At 54.0% G+C, this 22,043-nt stretch overlaps 1 protein-coding gene across 1 annotated transcript; it reads right to left on the minus strand.

The window, feature by feature from the left end:
- Positions 1–590: 590 nt before the first annotated feature.
- Positions 591–17,537, minus strand: IFT27 (intraflagellar transport 27). The gene is made up of 7 exons (XM_081084557.1): positions 17,156–17,537; positions 10,719–10,798; positions 10,399–10,458; positions 9,285–9,344; positions 7,258–7,375; positions 6,327–6,436; positions 591–808 (listed from the first exon to the last, which is right to left on the minus strand). The coding sequence occupies exons 1-7, from the start codon at positions 17,187–17,189 to the stop codon at positions 710–712; spliced, it is 561 nt and encodes a 186-aa protein (XP_080940683.1). The 5' UTR covers positions 17,190–17,537; the 3' UTR covers positions 591–709.
- Between the last annotated feature and the right edge of the window lie 4,506 nt (positions 17,538–22,043).

A 22,043-nucleotide genomic window follows, 5' to 3' on the forward strand; every position in this document is an offset into this window, starting at 1 on the left:
CGACGAGGAACCACGTGGGTCTTTAATCAGAGGAGTGAAAGCGGTGTTTTAGGAAGATTAATCTGGCAGCGGAGACGGGATGGAAAACAGTCGAGCTCAGGACAGAGAATTATGACTGCTGCCCAGCTCCGAGAGGCGGGTCATTAAAGGAAAGTGGCCTGGTTCTTGGCTCCCCAGTGCCCAGGGTTCCCGGCAGCTGGGAAGAGCTGGCCATTATGGAGGGGAGGCACCCAGGCCGGCCGGCAGAGGGCACTGTTCTGTCGGTGATAGTGGCCCCTGTGCGGGAGCCCAGGCCTCTGGACAGGGAACAGGCAGCAAAGCCCCGTGTGTTAGACTCAGGAGGGGGCCGGCCGGCAGCCCCTCAACCCCCTGGCAAGTTCCACGCAGAGCATCTCAACTGCAGCAAATTGTAAGCAATCCCAGGACGATAGGGGCTGCTCTCAGGGGAAGGTGGGACCACCCACCCCCACAGTGCCAGCCCCCACAGGAGGCCCGCCAGGCCCCCGCCTGGCTCCCAGGCTACTCTGGAACCAGCAGCCAAGTGCAAAATGGAACCAGGCCTGCCCTGGCCAAGAGCGGAAGGAGCTGCTGCTTGTACATTTTCTCCTTTTATTTGAAGCTGTCACAACAGGTGAAGTGCCGAGGCAAGTCCGTCTTCTCTCGTCTTCCAAGGAGCCGGGCCACTGCTCACGCCCGCAGCACCCAGCCCTCACGCCAGCGCGTGGAAAACCTCCAGCTTCTCCCGGTACAGCTGGTGGAACTGCCGGGCCAGGCACTGGAAGGGGGCTTCGTAGTTTTCCATCTCCTTCTGTGGAGACAGGCGAGGAGGGCCGTGCTCTGTGTGGCATCAGAGCCAGCAGCCACTCTTACTGCATGTCAGTGCCACACACACCTGCCTCATTTCGCCTCCACTCCACTCGGGGAGGCTTTACCGGAAGGAAACTGACACAGAGATAAGTAACTCGCCCGAAGCCACACACTTGTCAGTGGCGGAGCTGGTTTGAACCTAGGCTGCGTCTACAGAGCCCAGCCGCTCAGCCACTCACTCCACGAGACAGGGGGTTAAAAGACACTTCTTCGGCTTTGACCAAAAGGCCCCAGAGGCCACACAAAATAACAGACAGCAAGGACCCCACACCCTCAAGGGAAGGCAGACATGATGGGCCCTCCCACCTCCAGGTCAGGGCTGTGCTGTGGCATTTCCCTCCCGGAGGGCAGGTTCCAAGAGAAAGCCTGAGGCGAGGCGGGGGCTTAGGCCAGGGAAGAATGAAGGTGTGACAGGCTGGCTATTGTGGTGGCCAAGCCAGGGAGGGCTCAGTGGGATGGCAGCCCTGCTCCTCTGTGCACCTGAGGCCACAGCCACCCTTCCCTGGACCGAGCAGGAGCACCAGCCTGGAGCTGTCTTAACAGGACTCTGCAGGGACCACTTCCAGGAGGGTGGGTCCCAACAGGAACCGCTAGAACCAGGGGCCACCAGACCCGAGCTGCAGGGGGTGAGGAGGAGCCCAGCCTGAAGAGGTCTCACCTGCCAGGAGGGGGCTGCAGGTGAGGGCTCCACAGGTGGGGGCAGGGAAGGCCCATCTCTTGAGCATCTGCTGAGAAACCTGGCAAGTCCTGAGGGGCCACGGGAGGTGGCGGTAGAGACCCCACGCCCCTCATTCCTCGCTCTCCCCTTTCCCTGCAGCTGCAGGCTGTGAGCTGAGCTGGGGAGAGCCAGCGCAGAAACCCAGCAGGCGAGGGGGCGGGGGAGGTGCTGATGTTAGATCAAATCAGGAATCCTGACAGTCACCGAGGACTGGGCACCTTAGTAACTGAAATAGTATTTTTGTGATTAACGGTGCCCAAAGGACTTTCTCTCACCCTCTGTGTGCACACACGTATTTAAATTTTTTAAGTAAAATTTATTCAAACTAAAAACAAACAACTAGTTCACCCATTTCTCCCGCCTCTACCTCTGGCAACCACCAATCTGTTCTTGATATCTATAAGCTTGTTGGTTTTTTTTGTTGTTTGTTTGTTACCATTTCACATATTAGACCATACTGTATTTGTCTTTCTCTGACTTATTTCACTTAGTGTAATGCTCTCACGCTTCATCCATGTAGTTGCAAATGGCAGAACTGCCTTCTTTTTTATGGCTGGATAATATTCCATTGCATATACACCGAGTGGCCAGATTATTATGTACTTCATTGTACCCATCAGTACTTCATTGATACTTTCAAAAATACTGAATATTGAAAACTTCCTAAGCAACTACTCTCAAGGTTTTATTATTATTATTTGCATGACTAATTCACATCATTGTACTGATGGGGTGGTCATAATAATCTGGCCACACAGTGTCTATGTACCACAGTTTCTTTATCCATTCATCCATCGATGGATACTTATCCACATCTTGGCTATTGTGAATAATGCTGCAATGAACACGGGGATGAAGATACCTTTTCGAGTTAGTGTTTTCCTTTTCTTTGAATAAATATCCAGAAGTGGGATTCCTGGAGCATATGGCAGTTCTATTTTTAATTTTTGAGGAAACTCCATATTGGTCGCCATAGTGGCTATACCTGTGTGCATCTTTTAAAATTTTTTTAAAGAAATAAGCAGGCAGAAGAAAGAACTCACAACTTTCAAGGCAGCTGCTCAGCTAAGAACACATGAGAACCAGTTTTCAAACAATCCCTGGCAGCTGACAACAGTGCAGCCTCCATACGAGGCAAGGAACTATCCCCAATGAGCGGCATAATTTCCAAACCAAAGAATGTTACAGAGTCACCAAGCTCAGGGTTTCACAGACGGCAGCCGGGGCCGGGCGCAGAGCCCCGCCGGAAACTCAGGCTCCCCAGTCCGAGAAGAGCAGCCTGTCTGCCCTGCCAGCTGGGTGACCGCGATGCACCGAGGAACCAGTTCTGGTGGAGAAAGTTACCTGGACTTTCTGGCAAAGGGAATCCCAGGTGGAGGAAATAAGCTGCCCAGAGGAGAGACAGAGGCGGCAGAAGTGCAGGGAGAGGGGTCAGGAGGTGGCGGTTAGTAGCCGAGGAGCATGCGCACTAAGCTCCTGACTGCTGAGGACAGAGGCCGCACCCTCCAGTGGACAAGAGAATTAACCGTTACACCCGCTGGGCACCTTTGGTTGTGCAGAGCATGAACTCCTAGGCCACGCTCATGTCAAATAGAAAGGCTGGACCCCTATGTTACACCATTCACAAACATTAACTCAAAGTGGATTCAAAACCTGAACTTAAGACCTGAAACCATAAAACTCCCAGAAGAAAACATTGGGAAAAAGCTCCCTGACATCGATCTTGGCAATGGTTTTATGGGAACGACACCAAAAGCAGAAGTTAAAGCAAAAGTCAACAAGTAGGACTATATTAAAGTAAAAAGCTTCTGCAAGGCAAGAGAAACCCACGGAATGGGAGAAAATATTTGCAAACCACACATCTGAGAAGGGGTTAATATCCAAAATACATAACTCGGACAACCCAATAGCAAAAACACAAATAATCTGATAAAACATGGGCAAAAGACCTGAGCAGACATTTTTGCAAAGAAAATATTCAAATGGCCGGCCTATGAAAAGGTGCTCCACATCACCAATCATCAGAGAGTGCAAATCGAAAGCACAGTGACTTAGCACCGCCGCCTGTTAGAAGGGCTCATCAGAAGGACAAGAAATAACAGTATTGCGGAGGATGTGCAGAAAAGGGGGCCCTTGTGCGCTGCTGGTGGGATTGCAAATCGGGGCAGTCACTGTGGAAATGAGCATTACGCTAAGTGAAAGATGCCACAGAAAGACAAATACCCTATGATCTCACATGTGTGTGGAATCTAAAAAAACAGACCTCACAGAAACAGAGCGCCGACTGGTGGTTGCAAGTGGCCGGGGGCGTGGGGGTGGGCGTTATGGGTGCGGGTGGTCAAAGGGTATCCACTTGCAGTTTTAAATTGAGTACGCTTTGCCCCGGCCGGTGTGGCTCGGTGGATTGAGCTTGTCCCAAGCACCAGGAGATCATGGGTTCTGTTCCCGGTCAGGGCACAGGCCCAGGTTGTGGGCTCAGTGCCCAGTAGGGGGCGTGCAGGAGGCAGCCAATTGATGTTTCTCTCATATCTATGTTTCTGTCTCTCTCCCTTCCCCTTCCTCTCTCTCTAAAAAATCAATAAAAACATTAAAAAAAGGAAGTTGAGTAAGTTCTGGGGAAGGGATTACAAATAACAAAAGAAAGGCAAGCAAACACGTAGGCCCCGCCGTCAGGTGCGCCAGACGATGGCGCTGCATTAAGGAGAGAGGAGACGGGCTTGGCGTCAAGACTTGCCTGTGCCTCAGAGTTCAGTTATATTTCCTGTTTATTTACAGCTTTTTTAACCGAGCTGCCTCAGGGGGAGACTAGTTAACTCGCACAGCTAACACCGAGTGCTTAACTGCAGCCTCTGCAAGCACAATTTATACCCACCGTGTCCACAGTGCGGCAGCAAACACCCGGGCAGAGTGTAAACCCACCGCCCCGTGGCCTCTGGTGTTCACTTTTTAGTTCCATCAAGAGTTCCGGGGAGTATGTGATATTGGGGTGAGGAGGCAGTTTCACAAATGGGAATGTTGGAAGGGGAACACTAAAATGTTGTTGGCTGCCGGCAGTACGGCTCACTGCTTTGCTCAAAGGCGCACTGCGTAAAACCCTGTCTACACAGGAAAAGCTCGCTACTTTGAGCTTCGTTAATTTAGCATTTGTGATGACTGGGCCGGAGGCTAGAGTGGCATTTATGTTTGTACCACCTAAGAATGAAAGGATTTAGCAGGTAATAGAGTATAAATAAGACGCCTAGGGAAATATTTACATGCTAGAAAAGCTCCCGTGCGCGGAGTGTTTGCTGAGCACCAGACTTGGTCTAAGTCAATGGTTCTCAACCTTGGCTGCACATTAGAATCACCTGGGAATCTTTTTAAAATCCTGATTTCTGGGCCTCATCCTCCGGGAATTCTGTTTCTTTGTTACTCATGTTGTGGCCCCACTCCATAACAAAGAAACAGAATTTCCGCAGGATGAGGCCCAGACATCAGGATTTTAAAAAGATTCCCAGGTGATTCTAATGTGCAGCCAAGATTGAGAACCACTGGTCGAAGTGTTCTATAGTCGCCATCTGACTCCATTCTCAGGCCTACTACTCAACGTGGGGCATGGCTTATGATCCCCACCTGACAGGGGAGGAGCCCAAGGCACTGACAGGTTAAGCGACATGCTGAGGACCCACGGCTAGTCCTGCACTCCCGTGGGAGCTCAGAGCACCTGCCTTCACTCGCTAAGCGCTCCTTAAGGAAGCACGCCTTGGCGGGGCGGAGGTGGGGTGTTAAAGTTCCCATCCACGTGCCACTGAACAGCATCGTCTGCCAAGTTTCGTAGACGCAACAACAGAAGTGCCCGTGGCTTAAGTACATGTTAAGTAAAAACAACCTCCAGGCTATTTATTCATTAGCCCACTGACTTTTGGAGCCAAAGAACCTGGTCCAGGGGCCACATGGCCGGGGTGAGGTCCATGTTACCATCACTCTGTGCCAGGCCTACCGGTCAGCCCAGCAGCCCCGGCGAGGGGCGCTGCTGGCTCTGAAATGGACGTCTCTGGAGAAAAGTGCCAGCCACACAAGCACGTCCGATTGATACAACCTGGTCACACGCCAGCACCCAGTCACAGGGAGGCTGGGACCTCAAAACTCCCAACACAGGAAGCGGGTTCACTAGGACCAAACAGCTAAATCCTGAAGTGTGTGTACGGAGGGTGCGGTGACAAATCACTCAGACTGTCTCCCTTCTGAGGGCTCCAGCTGACCCTGCTGGGGGACAGTCTGTGGCTTGGAGTCACCTGGGGGCTGCAGTAGGTGGGACAGGGAGCACTTATGGGAGCCAGACGCTAGGATCCCAATGCTGACTCTGCCCTCTACTAGTCACATGACCTTGGACGAGTCACTTCGCCTCCTCAACACGGAAGCAGGGGCTGAACGGGAACGATGAAGTAACGTTCCAGCGGCACGCAACTCACAAAACTGCGTGCAAACGGCAAGCATCGCTGTAACTGAACACAGCCGGCTTGTACTCTTCACTAATTGAGATACAGCTTTCCCGGGGCCGGCTGGCTGAGCTGCTTTATTGAAATGCACGAGTGACTCTTGCTGCACTGAGCAATGACCTTGGGCTGAGAATGTCAACACCAGTTCCTAATTCCCCTGTGCACGTGGTGGGGTAACAACTCCGATGCACGTGAGGTCATGCGAACGCCCGCTTCCAGCAGAAGCCCACTCCCCGCCGGCTACCGAGCACGTGGACACTTACCACGGATGTTTCAAAACATTCCAGGCCTTGGCCCAGCGCCCACTCCTGGGCCTGCGCCGCTTCCACTACTCGTCTGCTGACCAGGTCTGTCTTGTTGCCCACTAACACACCTGCTCAAAAGAAACAACCACAGCATCGCATTGCACTGGCAGCCCGGGGCAGCTGGAGGGAAAAGAGCAAGCGGACGGAGGCGCAAAAGATCGCCCGAGAGGTGCCTGGTGCGAGGTGGTGAGCAAGACAGGGGCCCTAAGATGTTGACCCTAAGGCCACAGCAGGACGGGCTCTGCTTTTCACACACAGCTCCTGCTCGGCCCTTTTCCTAGACTCCTGTGTATCTGTCTGCCTTGTCCCCTTAAGGCTGCAAGTGCCCTGAAGGCGAGGGCCGAGTTTATGCATTTTTGATAAACTCCTAGCTCATGGAGCAAACTTTAAAAATGGTCATTAATACTAATCTAAGGCCTGGGCTCGGAGTCAGGGATTCGGCGGTAATTTAGTTCTGTCCCCAGCTGCATCCGCTGCAGCTAATTTCTGAGCCTGTCTCTGGAGATGGTTTTTCCTGGTCTGTAATGAGGAGGATTTGTTGATCTCACATGAGGATGAAAAATAAATTGATTTAAAGCATTCAGAAGTGACAGCCGGGCCTGCATGTTTACTTGTGCCCCGCACACAGGAGGCAGTGAGTTCTTCGTGGGCTGCCTTTCCAGAAGTGACACCTCCCCTTCCCATCACAGCCCCTCCCCTTTGCTGCCGGAGTCTCCCCAACCCTGCATGGTGGGTGGGTGTCACCATGCCTGTTTTACAGACTCAGAGGTGTGTGCACCCTCAGACTCAAAGCCCAGGGCACCCCTCTGTCCACCCTCAGCCAGGTCTGCAGTGACCTGTGCTCGAGGGACAGAGGTGCTGCCGGCAAACCCGATGCCGCAGCTCCTACCTGGGAGGGAGGTGCCTGGCACCTGTGACCGCGCCTTCTCCAGCCACTTGCTGCAGTTGAGGAAGGATTGCTCATTGGTCACGTCGTAGACGAGGCACAGGACGTTGGGACTCTCCCACTGCAAGAGGGACAGGACGAGACATGTCAGGAGCAGTGAAAATGACTTCTAGGGTGGCAGAAAATCTGGCCAATTTTCTGGGGAGGGACATGTGGATGAAGGGAAATGACAAACTGTAAAGGGGACGTGAGTCAGACAACTGAGCCACAGAAGAGAACAGTTTGCCCAAAGGAATGAATGGAGGGCTGGGCTCGTGGGCGGCTGGGAAAGGGGCGGTGGGGAAGATGCAGCGACGAAGTCCAGGCGTGAGTTGATGTCAGTGCCAGGCTCTCTGGGCGTCATTGTGAAACACCCAACCCTGCTGGGGTGGTCTCAGCGTCCCTGCTGTGCAGCTGCAGTGAGGGTGACCGCCTTGCCCAGGTCAGATATGCTTCCAGCGCTAGAGCAGGACTGCAGCTTTCCTCTCCCGGGAGGCGCTTTCGCCTGCCACTGGCCTCAGGGACTCGTTCCCGCGCATCCTGACGGATGGCCCACTGTTGTGCAAGCTGGTGCGCCGGCTGCTCTGCAGGCCACAGCGCATCCCTTCTTCCACCAGCCAGTCACCAGCGCTGGTTCATGTGCGCCTCCTTCCTCAGGGCTGCCTTTTCAAAACGCTTCTCCTGCAGAGCACCAGCCCTCATCCAGCCAGACACCGCAGGGTCCTGAACTGGGGCTACGCTCACTCACCTTCTGGGGCTGCTCAGACCCGGGCACCCTGCTGCTGGGCACAGGGCGGTAGGACTGCCCTGCTCAGGCTGTGATGCATGTGACTGTGGCCACACCCTGGTCCCTGGGGACCCCCACCTTGCGCAGGGAAAGCCTGGTTTGTTTCTGGGGTGTTGGAACCGCCCAGGGTGTGAGGGAGAATCCTTTTCCCTCCAGTTTTCCTTGGAAGGTCAGCCCAGAGTCGCCCTGGAGGGCTTACCTCCCTACCCACAAGGCCTCCAGGACGGGGAGCACTAAACTGATGATTCCCTCACACCTTCACTCCACAGACTAACTCAGGAACTCGATTAAGCCCCCTCCCCCATGAGCATGCAGGGGACACCTTCTCCCTCCAGGCCTCAGCCAGGGGCCCAGGGCAGTCCCGGGATCGAGCTGGAGCAGGGAGCTGGAGTTGGGGTGTGCGTTGCCCCTGGCCCTAACCTCCAGGCACGTCCTCCCTCTGCCGGGGAAGCGCAGCACCCAGCGCCAGGCTGTGCACACAGTAGGTAGGCATGTGGTGAGCATGAACTGATGCGTGAAGCCAGTCCTGTATGAACTTACCATCATTAGATCTGTTTCGCTTAGACAAAACCCCAAAGGGGCAGGAAACAGTTTCTATTAAAATGTAGCCGTTCTTGGGAAGGCAGCGAGGGCTCTGGGGAGTGTAACCCTTCTAATTAGCTCGCTGGCCCAGATCGGCGGAGCCACTGCCTGGGACGAAACAGCAGGCTGGACCTGGGAGGACGACTGGATGCGCACGGGGAGCCCTGGGCAGCGGGGCACGTCCCAGGCTGAGCCCATGGAGCCAGGGTGTGGGCCCGGAAGGTGAGCCTCAGGCTGGGGCCTCTGGGGCACCCCTTCCCAACCCCCCCAGGGGAAGGAATGTGTGCTCCTGTTCTGGGAGGCTGAGGAGGAGGGCTGAGGGGACACCATCAGGAGGCAGCTGCTCCAAAGGAAGGCCCCGGAGTGGGCGGCTCGAGGACTGAGCCACACAGCTCGGGTGCATCTGGGACCCGGCCTCTCAGAGCTGGGGGGAGGCACGTGCACGAGCCACCCCTCCTTGCCAGGAAGCCACAGGTCCCGAGGCTGGGAGCAGTGCCCCTTACAGAATTTCCCACGATAGCTTCTCTCAGCAGCCAGAGAGCATGACGTTTCTGGGAGAGGGTTGTAAGGGGGGACCTGGGGCGGGAGGTGGTGTTAGGAAACGAAACCGCAGGATACTTGCCAATTTATCCAGCATTTCCGAAAACAGCTCCTTGCCGGCGGAGTCAAAAATGAAGAGCTCCTAGAATCAGGAAGGCGCGTCCCAAGGGTGTCTACACATGGGCGGGGGTGGGGGTAGGGAGGGGGCACTGGCTGCAAGCCAGCGGCACTGCCCTCAGCTCAGCGCTGACCTGGCTTTGGGGTGAGGGGCACGCACAGGTGCACACACACTCGTAGAGGCTGCACCCCCCGCCCTGGGGCACGAGGACGGCGACGGGAAGAGGAACAGCCTCCACAACCCGCGAGGCGGCCGGTTTCCCACACACCAGCGCTTTCTGCGCGGCTCACCTTTGCTAACCCCAAGTGCAGAACCACCAGGAACAAGCTGACTCCCCACCTGGCAGAACAGAATGCTAAACAGGCTGACAAGTGCTCTGCCTTCCAAAAGGTCATTGTGCACTTTGTTAACCAAATTGATTTTCAAATCTTAAAACCATTCTTTCTAAAGGAGGTCACTGCGCAGGCCTGGGAAGGCGCGGAAAGTAGGACAGTCTGTCATCCCTCCGATGGCTCAGGTGTGGTTCTGACGAGGACACAGGCTGACCCCGTCCACACCTCCGCCAGCCGATGGGAGACCCCTCCCCAACGCTGTTGCCGGAAAGTCCCTCTAAACTCTCCCCTTCAGCTCCCTCGGGCACTGGATACGCCCGGCTGGCTTCCGACCCCTGCGCACGCTGTCCGAGTATCAGAGCTGTAATCGGAGCTGTACGCGCTGACCTGTGCACTTCCCACTGTGTTAGGGGCAGTTAAAATGGTTTTGGCTCATGGACCTCTTTAAGAATCCGGTGATTCTTAAACCTTCTCCCCAGGGAAGCACAAACATAGGATCTTGCAATTCACTTTTAGGTGTGGATTCCCTTAGAGGGAGGCAGGCCGAGAATCTTGATAGGTAAGTTGTGAGCCAAGGCCCGTATTTGTCTTACTTCCTCTCCCTAGAATGCTTCCCTGCCCCGAAGTGCTGTCCCCAAACGCTCAACGCGTCCAGGCCAAGTCCTTGCACCGTCTCTCACAGGGAGGATGACGGTGACCCAGGGACCCTGGGCACTGAGCTCCCCCGGGGGGAGGACACCACTCACCACACTGTCCCCTGTGTCAGGAACTGGCAGCGTCTTCACCACCAAGTCTACCCCGGTTGTCTGCCGAGGAAAACCAAGAACACGTGTGTCAGGGGCCCCAAGGGGCGTGTTTCAGGAGGTCACGACAAGCACCGACACCAGGAGACATCCCCAGCGTGGGTGTTTGTGTCCCGCACGCCCTGGTGGTGCAGTCACAGAGGACCAACGAGGCTTGTCCCGCTCCCTGCCCCGGAGGAGCTGTGCGTGGTGAGGTGACCCCTGGCTCAGGGTATCTCCCAGTGCCCGCAGGCCTCGGCCGGCCAACAGCCCCCGCGCCTCACCAGCGTGTAGTTCTTCTGGAAGTGGGCTCCGTCGCTGCGGAATATCTGCGCCAGGGCGGTCTTGCCCACTGCGGGGTCCCCTGTGCGGACAGAGCACAAGAAAAGCCTCACTGCCATCCTGACCGGACCGAGGGCTTCCCACTCCAGAGCGCTGGTCCACAACCCCCAACTGCACTGAGTTTTCGGAGAAAATGTACTCGATTCTCCTGGGAACTCGCTCTGAGGTCGCTGGCGGGGCCATGGGTCCATGAGACCCATCTCCCAAGCCCACGATGGCCAGTCACGTTTCTTCAAGGCTAACCCCTCATCTGAAAGAACTGACCCAGAACTGACACTCTTCCCGGGAACATACCCTGTGGGAAAACCTGTCACTTTCAAACTGGAATTTACTTTGAAGTCTTGAAGGTAAACAGGTGTGGCCAGGCCCAGGCTGATAGGCTCAGATTACTAAACCGATCTGAGTTTAGAGCGTCCAGAGGCAGGACCCTGTATCATTTTTGTGTGGGGGGGTGGGGGTGGGGGTGGAGTTGAGAGTTCCTGCATTTATGAAAAACGAAACGATGCCACCTTCAAGTCCATTTCCAGGTGATACTGCCCCTCCACCTGGGTGTGCCCATCTGTGACCGCTGGGGTCCGTCTTCCCAGGGCCAAGTCTGTCTGCAGCAGCAGCTGTCTCCTCCAGCTCGCCTCACCCAGTGGGTTCATCTCCCCGGCCTGCCTTTGTGGGTCGATAACCCCATAAACTGGTTCCTCAAAACTAAAGGTTTATGTCACAGTCTCAGGCTGAGACCTGGACTTCTCGTAAGAATGTTGGGGGCAAGTTCACCTGGAGTTCCTCCTGTGCCCCCAAGGGTGCTGGCAGCAGGCCATGCCCATCCTTGATTGCCCTGTGCCCTCCCCACCTTCCCACCGATGGCTCTGCCCGGCCTCCTCTGATGCCACGCTGTTTCCATCTGCAATGCCGTCTCCACCGTGAGCCTCACACTGAGTCTCCACCCCCGCCCAGCCCGACAGGACTCGCGTCCCTGACTTGCATCCTTGGGTGCCATCTCTTCACCTTCACTTCCTATTTTACAGCGGCTTCAATGCTTTTCTTGACTTGATTTCCCCACAGCCTTCTGCTCTGTTAACTTTCCTTTTTAACAAACTTTAAATCATCGTTTATTTTTCAATTCCAGTTGGCATACAGCATCGTATTAGTTTCAGTGACGAGACATATAACTTACCAAGTGATCACCTGAGAAGCCTCGTACCCATCTGGCACCATACAGCTCTCTGCTCACCTCTCAGCTTGGACTTTTCTCATCTATAATTTTCTCTGTGAGACAATGACTTGACTATTCATGGCATTTCATTTCATGTTAATTCCTCCGGGTTTGGGTGAGCTATCGGGGTCTTGCTTTCCTATTGGCCACCACCTCTTACAAGGAAACCAACACCTGTGAGCCTCCCTCCTGAGCCCATTCATACAATCTCAGTCAATGCCGCCCTCCCCCCTCATCATTACCCTCATCTGACAGATGTAGAGACCGAGACCCAGAGAAGCTGAGTAACCGCCCTAGGATTCCAGCACCGTGTTCTCTGGGCCAGACCCCCTGTCCTCCTTGAGCTCAGGGAGCCTTCTGACCATACTGACACGGCCCCCGGGCCCTCATCACAGCAGCCTTCCAGGACACTACACTGGGCGACCACAGGCTGGAGTCACCGGCACCCCTCCCCCTCCCGCCCCGCCCCGCGAGCAGAGAGCACATCAATCTCCCTGCATCCACCCTCCCCACTCCATTTGGGCTTCTGAATCCAGTTGGAAATTGGCTCATCCGCTTGTGAAATTCCCCACAGATTTGTCTGGTTAATTTCACATTTCTTTCTTCCGACTGCCAGTCAGTCACCCACACTCATGGGAAACCTCCTGTGTCGGCTGAGGAGGGATCTGAGCACAGCGAGGAGAAAGAACGATAAACACGTTTGCAGAGCAACAAGATGACAAGTGCAAATTCAAACAGCACAAGCTGAGAAGCCGAGTGTCTGGGGCGCAGCGAGGAAAGAAAGAGCGAGTGGTTTCATTCGTGGGCAGACTTCCCAGGGGCGAGGCTGAGCCGGGGCGGATGGCAGGGAGGGGCACTCTTGACGGAGGGGGTGACATCTGCAAAGGCACAATGCAGGGGTGACCTCCGAATCGCCAAGCCCAGTGGTCTCTTCTCAGTCCTCAAGCTCCTCGCCCTCTGGCCTGGTGGCCCTGGTGACCCTGCACCAGCCTGGTTCTCCCGCCCCGCAGACGTGGGCACCCCGTGGGTCTGTCCTTGGCCCTCTGCCCTCTGCCCCTGTCTACTCTGTATCCTTTACCCGCTACCTTGACTGCGCCTCGTGAGGAATGACGGGCCTTCACTCAATCCCGGCTCATCTACTGTGAGGGCCAGGTTGTGTGCCCGGGCCCTGCGTTGTCTCACCCACCCCCATCTCGCTGGCTCTGTTCATGGTGTCACCATTCACTGTCACTGCCCCCAGACTCCACCCAGTCACCTCTGACTCTCCTGCTTCCTCCCACGCTCAACCCCCCTCCTCTTCACCCCAGCCACACGACCTGGGTTGTCCCTGCTGGCTGCCCCGGTTACCCCACACCTGGGCTGGTCGCAGCCCTCACCCACCTATCCGGACCCTGCCCTGTGATGCTGGGGCCGGGGCAATGCAAACTCGGCTCTGCCAAGGAGAGTTCTAGAAGAAGACGGGAAGGTGGCGGGGAGCAGGACTTGCTCCTTGCATTTGCTCGTCGTTTCTCTTAGCAGCAGCCTGGCCATGGCCTTCACCCCAGCAGCACATTAGCTGCTGCCTCCAGGTTTATTACACCCGCTCAGAGGCACCAGGGGCCCCTTCTCAGAGGTCGCCTCTCAGCTCCCCAGGGTCCTCCGAGCTTCGAGGTCCTGAGGACCCCCTCTTCCCTGTTCCCCAGCCCTGGGGCGAGGCTCCTGCAGTGACTCTGCTGCCCTGCTGTCCCCTTTCATCATCCAGGTCCTCCATGATGGATTAATGTCCCCATGACACCCTCACACCGGGACACCTAGAGCAGGCCTGTGCCTGCCTGGACCCTGACCCCAGTAGCACCGTGGTGCCAGGATGGTGTGAAATAGACTGGGTCATGTCCCGGATGGTGGGCAGTGGGTCCCAGTGATCGGTGCCATGGGTGGCCTCCCACGCTGGTGCCCAAGTCCCTGCGGCACCACCGAGTGGGCAGCCTCCTCAGAGGTCTGCTCCTGCTCCGTGGGGTTCTGCTTCAGGCTTCTGGCAACCCCGCCTCTCTCTCCTGGTTCTGTGTCATCTCAGTTTTCCTCTTGTTTTTTTCAGGTCTTCAACACCTGCTGAACCAATTCTCTGTTGAAATGCCTAATGTAGTTTCTGTTTTCTTGACTGGTCTTGCCTGAAAACACTTCCCAACGGGCCCTCTCTCCTTTCTGTCTTCTCCCTGCTCCAACCCACCCCGAGCTCAGCATCAGCAGATGGACCTTCATCACATAACCTTCCACCCTGCTGCTCTCACACGAAGCCCGCCAAGGACTCCTCCCCCTCCCCCTCCTCTCCCATCAGCTCCTGCCCCCTTCCCACAAGCCCTCCAACTATCCCTTTCACAAAGCCTTGGCTCTGGGCTCCTATTCTCTCTGTGTGTAAATGCAGTAACTAATATATATATATATATATATATATATATATATATATATATATATGTATATGTTTCTTTTTAAATGCAGTAACATTGTTAATAACATTATGTAAGTTTCAGGTGTACCTTATAATTCGGTATCTGTATATTAGTACTTGTTCTCCTGATCTCTGAAAATCCCTCGAATACAACCTTCCAGGTCTCCCTAATCCAAGTCCAAATCCTGCCCATTCTCTGCCAGGCCAAGCTCAGTGTCCTCCCTGCACAGCCTCCGAAGGTCATCTCTCCCGCCTTTGTCTGTGTCTGTGTGGCTAATGTGCTCACTGCAGCTAGCATGAGACCCGATGTCAGAACAGCCGGCCAGTGAGGCCCTATTATCATCCCTACTCCCTCTGGCTCCATCATTACCAGCTGTGTGTCTGTGGGTCAGGAATCTCTCCGGGCCTCAGTTGTACCATCTGCAAAATGGGGATAATAGAACCTATTTCACAGAATTGTTATGAGGATTTAATGAGTTCATATGTACAGTGCCTGATGTATGTTGAATAACAGTGAAGTGATTTTTTAAGTAAATAACATGGAGATAAATGTCCAGTGCTGTCTGCCCTCCTGAGCTGAGCCAGCACAATAGCAGCTGTGCCTTGAGGTATTTCTCTGGTGTCTGGCGCACAGAGGGCATTCCGTTCTGTGTGCTGCACGGCAAGTCATCATGTACATATCAGCGCTTCCTGGAGTGCGGGGGCTGGCCTGACTCACCCTTGTATTCCCACCACACCTTGCATGGTGACTGACATGTAGTAGGTGCTCAGTAAAAATCTGTTGAATGAACAAGCACTTGAATTGTGAGAGAAAAAGGCAGATTAATTGGAACAGCAGGCCTGTGGGGGGAAAGAGAAAGGGAAACCAAGAGGGGCGTGTGCCAGGTGGGGTGGTGTGGCGCTGATCCGCTGTACTGAGGTCTCTCTCTGGTCCGGGAAACTTCCAAGGGGAGATACCCTGAAGGCTCTGAAAGGGGGCTGCAGATTGAGAGCTGGGTTGGAGTTGAGGAATCACTCAGGCATGGGTGAAATCAGGTGCAACAGTACCTGAGGGAGGGGGTGTAAAGAAAGGTTAAAGCCTCTAGAATCTAGACTTGAAGAAAGTATAGCTCGGGGCTAAGAACAAGCCCTGGAAATCAATCAGTCACCTGGGACTAGCTCCCAGCTCGGCCACATCCAGCTGTGTGGCCCACGGCAAGTGTCTTAACCTCTCTGGGCCTCGGCTGCCCCGTCTGTAAAGGACGATGAGGACAATACTGACCCCATAGAGTTGGGTGAGGACTGGGATGACTGCGGTGAGATCCAGCACAATGCTGGCACATGGAAAGTGCTCAGTAAGTTAGCTCCCTGGTGGAAGTTGAATGAAAAAGGAAAAAAAAACAGTCGGAGAGAGAAGCCCATTAAAAAAAAAAAAAAAAAATCTAACGTCAGAAAATAAAAACGTTCCCACCTTATCCATGAGGAAACTGAGGCTCAGAGAAGTGCTTTGTCCAAGCGGACTCAGCCAATGGAGGCACAGATTTATTTTTGTTGCTCAATACTGCCTCCCCTGGCGCTCTGGAACCCGAGCCCTCTCTTGAGAACCATTAATTTCAATAGCTTCAGTGTGATTTGAGTTACTTTTGTCTGTCATCTTTGTGTGTGACTCTTATTTCCAAATTAGAAAAGTCATCAAAGATATCATCTATTTCAGTCTGCAAGGGATGAGTCAAAGAAAATAAAAAAGAACCTCTTTTTTTTTTTCCTAGCAATAATCGCGCCTCAGGTAAACCTCAATGGTTATGATACTGCCACTGTGCAAAGCTTATTTTTCCTCTTTATTATTTCTCACTGCTGCTTCCCTGAGCTGCTCCAGGAACCCTGGAAAGGTCACAGGTTTCAAGAGGAACATGGGTTAAGAGTTTTGGAGTTGAAATCCTACCTCTGACCCCCCTTCACTAGGGGTGCCCTTGCCTCTTAGGGCCTCCGTAAGGTCAGAACAATCTGGCCGCTACCCCAGGGTGCCACTGTGAGGATGAAACGAAACACGTGTGCCTGGCAGGCAGCAAGGGCTCAGTAAAGTACATGTGTGTTCTGTGGTCCCAGGGCTATAATCCTGGCAAATGCTTTTCTAAATGTCCAGCCTGATTCAAAGAGAGCACCACAGATGGGAACGCCACATATTCATTCATTCCACCAATAGTCACCGAGGACCTACGGGCTCCAGATGTTGTTCGGGGTGCTTGGGATGCATCAGTCAACACAACAAATATGCTTGCCTTTGGGGGATTCAACACTATGTCCCCCTGAGTGTGGGGCGGCACAGTAACTTTAAAAACAACACACATGCGCTTTTTGCAAACTCTGGTCAACTATAAGCTACTACCGTTGTCTAATCCCTGTTATCAGAGGGGGCGGGGTGAGGAAAAGATCCCATGAGACACGACTACCAAAGTCACTATGCCTAACTTTGGGCTTCAGCACGTGGGTTAGTTGGTGTGCTTAGCCTGATGTAAGGGATCTTTGCCCCCTCAGTAGAGCTCAACCTGGTGACGGTGGTCTCAGAGTATGACAGGGGGCGGAAGCCAGCCGGAGGTGCCATGTGCTCTGGAAGAGGATTCTTCCAGGCTAATGGAATTTACACCACCAGCAACTGCATGAGCTCGCCTCGGGGAGAGAGAAAGGGAAAGAGGGTGGGCAACTTGCTGAAAAAAGCTCTCGGTAACTTAGGAGGTCTCTGGACTCCGGACACTGTAAATGCCACTCACCTGCCAGAATGCATTTGGCTGCCAGCTTCACCATGGTAACCAACCACCTCCACGGGCCAGACCGGGGAAGAGTGGAGACTAGAGGCGTTGGGGCCTGTGGCCGCGGTGGGGACGGGAAAGCCGGGCCCCGGACCCTCTGGGCTGCACAGGGAGGGGCGGCTACCGGCGCTGGGGTTGGGGCGGGGGCGCACGGGAGCTCCAGAGGGGACCCGCTCAAGGCCTCAGTAGGCCGCCTGGAAGGTGCCAGCGAGGTGGCACGGCTCCCATTCCCGGCCCGGACCCCGCCAGATGGGGACCATCAGGAAGAGTGACCCCGCAACCCTGAGGCCCTAAGCACCGCGCCGGACGCGCTGGCCAGGCAACCGCCGGCCCCGCCCCCTCCGCTTTCTCGCTGGCCCTCGATTGGCTGCCACCAAAAACTCCCACCCGAAGGATAGCGGAGACCAGTGGGAGGAGGGGGCGGGACTAAGATCTTTCTTGCAAGACAATTCGTAGTAGTGTGTGCTCTTCAAGCTTATACCGCTTGACTAATGGTTGTAGGAGATGTCAATCATTTCCACCTCCCGCCTCTCCGCGCTGCCGGAAAGTTCTTGGAAAAGCAGCTCCCACGTCTTGTAGCGGGAGCTGTGATTAAAGAAGCTTTCTGATTGGCGGGAGGGTGACCTGGTCCATCTTCGGGAGGAACGGGGATTCTCCGTATCCCCTGCGCTCCTGGACGTGGACTCGCCCGCTCAGGGCTCGCGGAGAGCGCGGGAGGCTGGGGTGGCGCCTGCGCAGTAAGTAGACGAGGCCGCGGTTGCCGAAGCGGAGCTAGCGCGAGTGTGAAATCCCAGCGGTTCTTGTCGCTCCCCAGGTTCCTAGGTTCTGGGAGCGCGGCCGCGAGGTGCATTTGGAAATCCAGTCCTTGCCCCGCATCCTAAGGGGAAATCTTATTTTTAAAGCCCAGGGATGATATGCGCATTAAACTCCCAAATATGGAAGTGTTTAGAGTGGTGTCAGTGAATTTGTTTAAATGTTTAAAGTGGTGTCAGAGAACAAGTGAATTTTGATTGGGGGGCAGCGGGGGGCGGGCGATTGCACTGAGGAATTTTAAGTACCTTTCTCTGAGCCCATTTCCGTGTGTAAAATGAAGAACGTATCACACCGCATATTGAATGAAGCGAGCATCCAGGACACTGGCCACCCAGGGAGGTCCCACTTGCTCTGGTTAGGAAACCCAAACGGAAATCACTGCCATCTCCCCTGAGCCTCTTTCCGCGTCTCCAAAGCTGGGCTGGCGGAACCCCTTCATGGGGTTATCCTGAGGCTTAAAAGAGAAAGCATGTGCCTGTCTGGGACATGGTAGGTGCTCAACACTCAACAGTTGGATGGATGGATGGGGAGAAATGCATCTGGTGGATCTGGCTTATCATGGTCACACAGGTTAGCCAGACGCAGCCTGTTCTCACTCCTCCCGCTCCCATCGCTGAGCCAAAAGGGAGGAGCGGACATGCGGGTGTTCAGGATCTGCGGTCACATGCCTTTCAGTTACCGGCGTTTTGCTCTCTCAGCTGCTCTGTCTCAGTGTAGCCACTAGCCTTGCACAGGGGCATGAACATTCCCCCCTCCCCCCGCCCCCCCCATGAATGGCTGTGAAGCTTTCAGCCCTGAATCCGCAGGAAAACAATGCAAATTGCCTGAAATTTTCTCTTCTTGGGAAGCATTCCTGGTATTCTGGTTAAAATCTGTCTCTCCTTCATTCTCTTTACCTACTTTTTTCTTTGGAGACCTCATGTGCATCTGCCCCAGACACCCCAGGCCTTCCTGCCTCCGCCTCCAGGCTGTCCTGTTCACTGGGACCCCATTAGTCCCTTAAAGGACCCCTTGAGTGAGTCAGCCTTCTGAGGCAGCTCCATGGAGCTGAGACACTGAGCTACATCTGGGGGCATCCTCTGGAGCCTCAGTTTCCTCCCTTAAGGGGGGTAATAGCACCTCCCAGGCAGGGCTGCACCACATCCACTCTTTACCTTTCGCGGCTGCTGCTCTGTGTGACTTTAGTCAGCACCATCATGAGAGCATTCTGGGTCGTTCCAGGGAGATGGTAAACCCTGTATATTGAATTCTTCCCTCATCCCAAGGGCCTTCTGTACATTCTTGATAGCTAAGTGACAGCTGCATGACAAGAGTCATTGCCTTTAAGGCGGCCAGAGAGTTTGGAACCATGAAAGGCCCTGAGAAATTCTAATCTAACCCTCTCTGAGCAGCTGCAACAGTGAGAGCTGGCACGTGTTGAGCACGTGCTGAATGCTGGCGCCACTGTAAGTGCTTTAAAGGATTAATTCATTTAATACCAACGCCCACACCTGATAGTCACAATAACCCCTATTACCCCCAGTTGATAGATGGGGAAATTGAAGCCCAATGAGGTTAAGTCAAATGCGCAGGGTCGCACAGCTAGTGCAGGGCAGAACTGGGGATTACGAGTAAACACAGGTAGTCTAGCACCCCCTGACCCCAGCGGGGCCTCCCCCACCTCAAACTCCATCACACGTCCTCCCATAGGGTTGAGTTCCTTGCAGTAATAGCTCTTGCTGGCCGAGCAGTATATGCCAGGCACGTGCTAAGCTCTTCACAGCCTCTCTCTTGTTTGATGCATGACCCTGGGAAGTGAAAACAATTATTACTTCAACTTAACAGGCAAGGAAACTGAGGTCTGGAGAGAGCCCAAGGTCATGCATCAAACCAGCAGGAATCAGAACCAGCCTCGGGTCACCTGTTCCTAGAATTGGTGTTTGTTTGGTTTTTTTTAATCACCTAGACTCTAATCACCTAGACTCACTAATGTTATGGCCCCACCCCATAACAAAGAAACAGAATTTCTGGAGGATGAGGCCCAGAAATCAGGATTTTGAAAAGATTCCCAGGTGATTCTAATGTGTAGCCAAGGTTGAGAACCACTGACCTAGAGTATCCTTTACAGTTTCATTAATAAGCTTGTTGTGAGTGCCTGCCCTGGACCAGCCGCTGTGCTGGTTGCTAGGGCCACCACAGCGAAGGTGACAGAACCCCAGAGGCTCTGGCAGACCATGGCCGAGTGAAAGTGCCAGCCCTGCTCTAGCCGGTGTGGCTCAGTGGATAGAGCCTTGGCCTGCGGACTGAAGGGTCCCAGGTTCGATTCCGGCCAACGGCACAAGCCTGGGTTATGGGCTCGATCCCCAGTAGGGGGCATGCAGGAGGCAGCCAATCAATAATTCTCTCTCATCATTGTTGTTTCCATCTCTCTATCCCTCTCCCTTCCTCTCTAAAATCAATAAAAATATATATTTAAAAAAAAGAAGAAGAAGAAAGTGCCAGCCCTGACTTGCATCGTGGAGCCCAGAATCTGGATTTTTGTGTGAAATCCTCCGACTCTCAGATTTTGGCAACGAACTTAAATTTAAAGCACCACAACCATAATAGGACACCTCTGTTGACTGGTTCAACCTGGGGGTCAGGGCGCTGCGCGGCTGTGGCCACTAGTCAAGAAGGGAAGACAATTGTAGGAACAAACCCCGTGACATGAGTGGATACGGGACCCCAAGGAGCACTCCTGACCCTGGAGAGGTGGAAGGCGCTGGGAAGGAGATGCTAGAAGGAGAGCCCTGAAGCGTGGGTGGGGATTTATGAGGTGGACAGAGAGGAAGGACATCCTGAGTAGATGGAACAGCATGTGCGAAGGCATAGAGCTGCGGGAGGTAGTGCCCTGAGCATTTGTAGAATGGCACGTGACTCTCTTCGCTTGGGTGGGAGATTGGTAAGAAATAGGTCTGAAACCTTCATGAAACCTTCTTTGAGGAATTCATCCAACACATACTTTATTGAGTGCTTACTAAGCACCATGGACAGAACCACCTTCTGTTCTCAGGCTCTTGCAGCTCAGGAAGGAGGCAGGTCATTGAGCAACGATGGCCTGTGACTGCTGTGAGAGTGCTGAGCGGGAAAGGGCCTGTTGCATTAGGACCAAACACTGTGTGCTGTGGTCCCCGGACCAGCGGCATCAGCATCACACAGTGACTTGTTAGACATGCACATTCTCGGGCCCCGCCCCAGACACTGAGCACTGGGGGTAAGGACCGCAGTCTGTGCTCTCATAAGCCTTCCTGGAGATGCTGACGCAGGCTCGTGTTTAAGAGCCACTGCTGTGAGGTCATGCCAGGACCCACCTTGATCTACTTTCTCTGCTGGCTTTACTGTATCTCAGGCTCCCCTACCCTCCTCCTACCTCAGGGCCTTTGCACTTACTGTTGTCAACATGGCTGCATGACACTTTCCCTCATGACCTTCTGATCTCTGTCCAAGTGCCATCTCCTTGGAGAGGCCTCCCAGCACTCAATTTAAATTTTTTTAAAAATATATTTTATTGATTTTTTACAGAGAGGAAGGGAGAGGGATAGAGAGTCAGAAACATCGATGAGAGAGAAACATCGATCAGCTGCCTCCTGCACATCCCCCAATGGGGAAGTGCCCGCAACCCAGGTACATGCCCTTGACCGGAATCGAACCCGGGACCCTTCAGTCCGCAGGCCGACGCTCTATCCACTGAGCCAAACCGGTTTCGGCAATTTAAAGAATGCCCCCAATCTGTCAGTCTCAATCCCCTGGCCTTACTTTACTTTCTTCCTAGCGCGCACCACTGCCTGGTATTATGTGCCCTGTGTACTTGTTTATTTGTGTAGTATCTGTCTCCCTCCACGACAAGGTTAGCTTCATGAAAATGGAGACTTGCTTTCTTTTGTCCTCCCAGCATCTAGGACAGGGCCCAGCATGGTGAGACATTCAGTAAATATTTTTGAATGAATGAATGAATGAATGAAATCTCCTAGGGTTTACCTATCTGGTCATTCATTCATTCAATAAGCACCGATTCTTG

The sequence above is a fragment of the Myotis nattereri genome (genome assembly GCF_964212035.1).
Source record: "Myotis nattereri genome assembly, chromosome: 2".
NCBI lineage: Eukaryota > Metazoa > Chordata > Mammalia > Chiroptera > Vespertilionidae > Myotis > Myotis nattereri.

Coding starts and splice junctions, on each gene's coding strand:
- IFT27 (XM_081084557.1), bottom strand. CDS start 17,189: ATGGTGAAGCTGGCAGCCAAATGCATTCTGGCAG. Junction 10,799..17,155: donor AGCCAAATGCATTCTGGCAG/GTGAGTGGCATT, acceptor CTGTCCGCACAG/GGGACCCCGCAGTGGGCAAG. Junction 7,376..9,284: donor CGGAAATGCTGGATAAATTG/GCAAGTATCCTG, acceptor TCCCTCTTGCAG/TGGGAGAGTCCCAACGTCCT.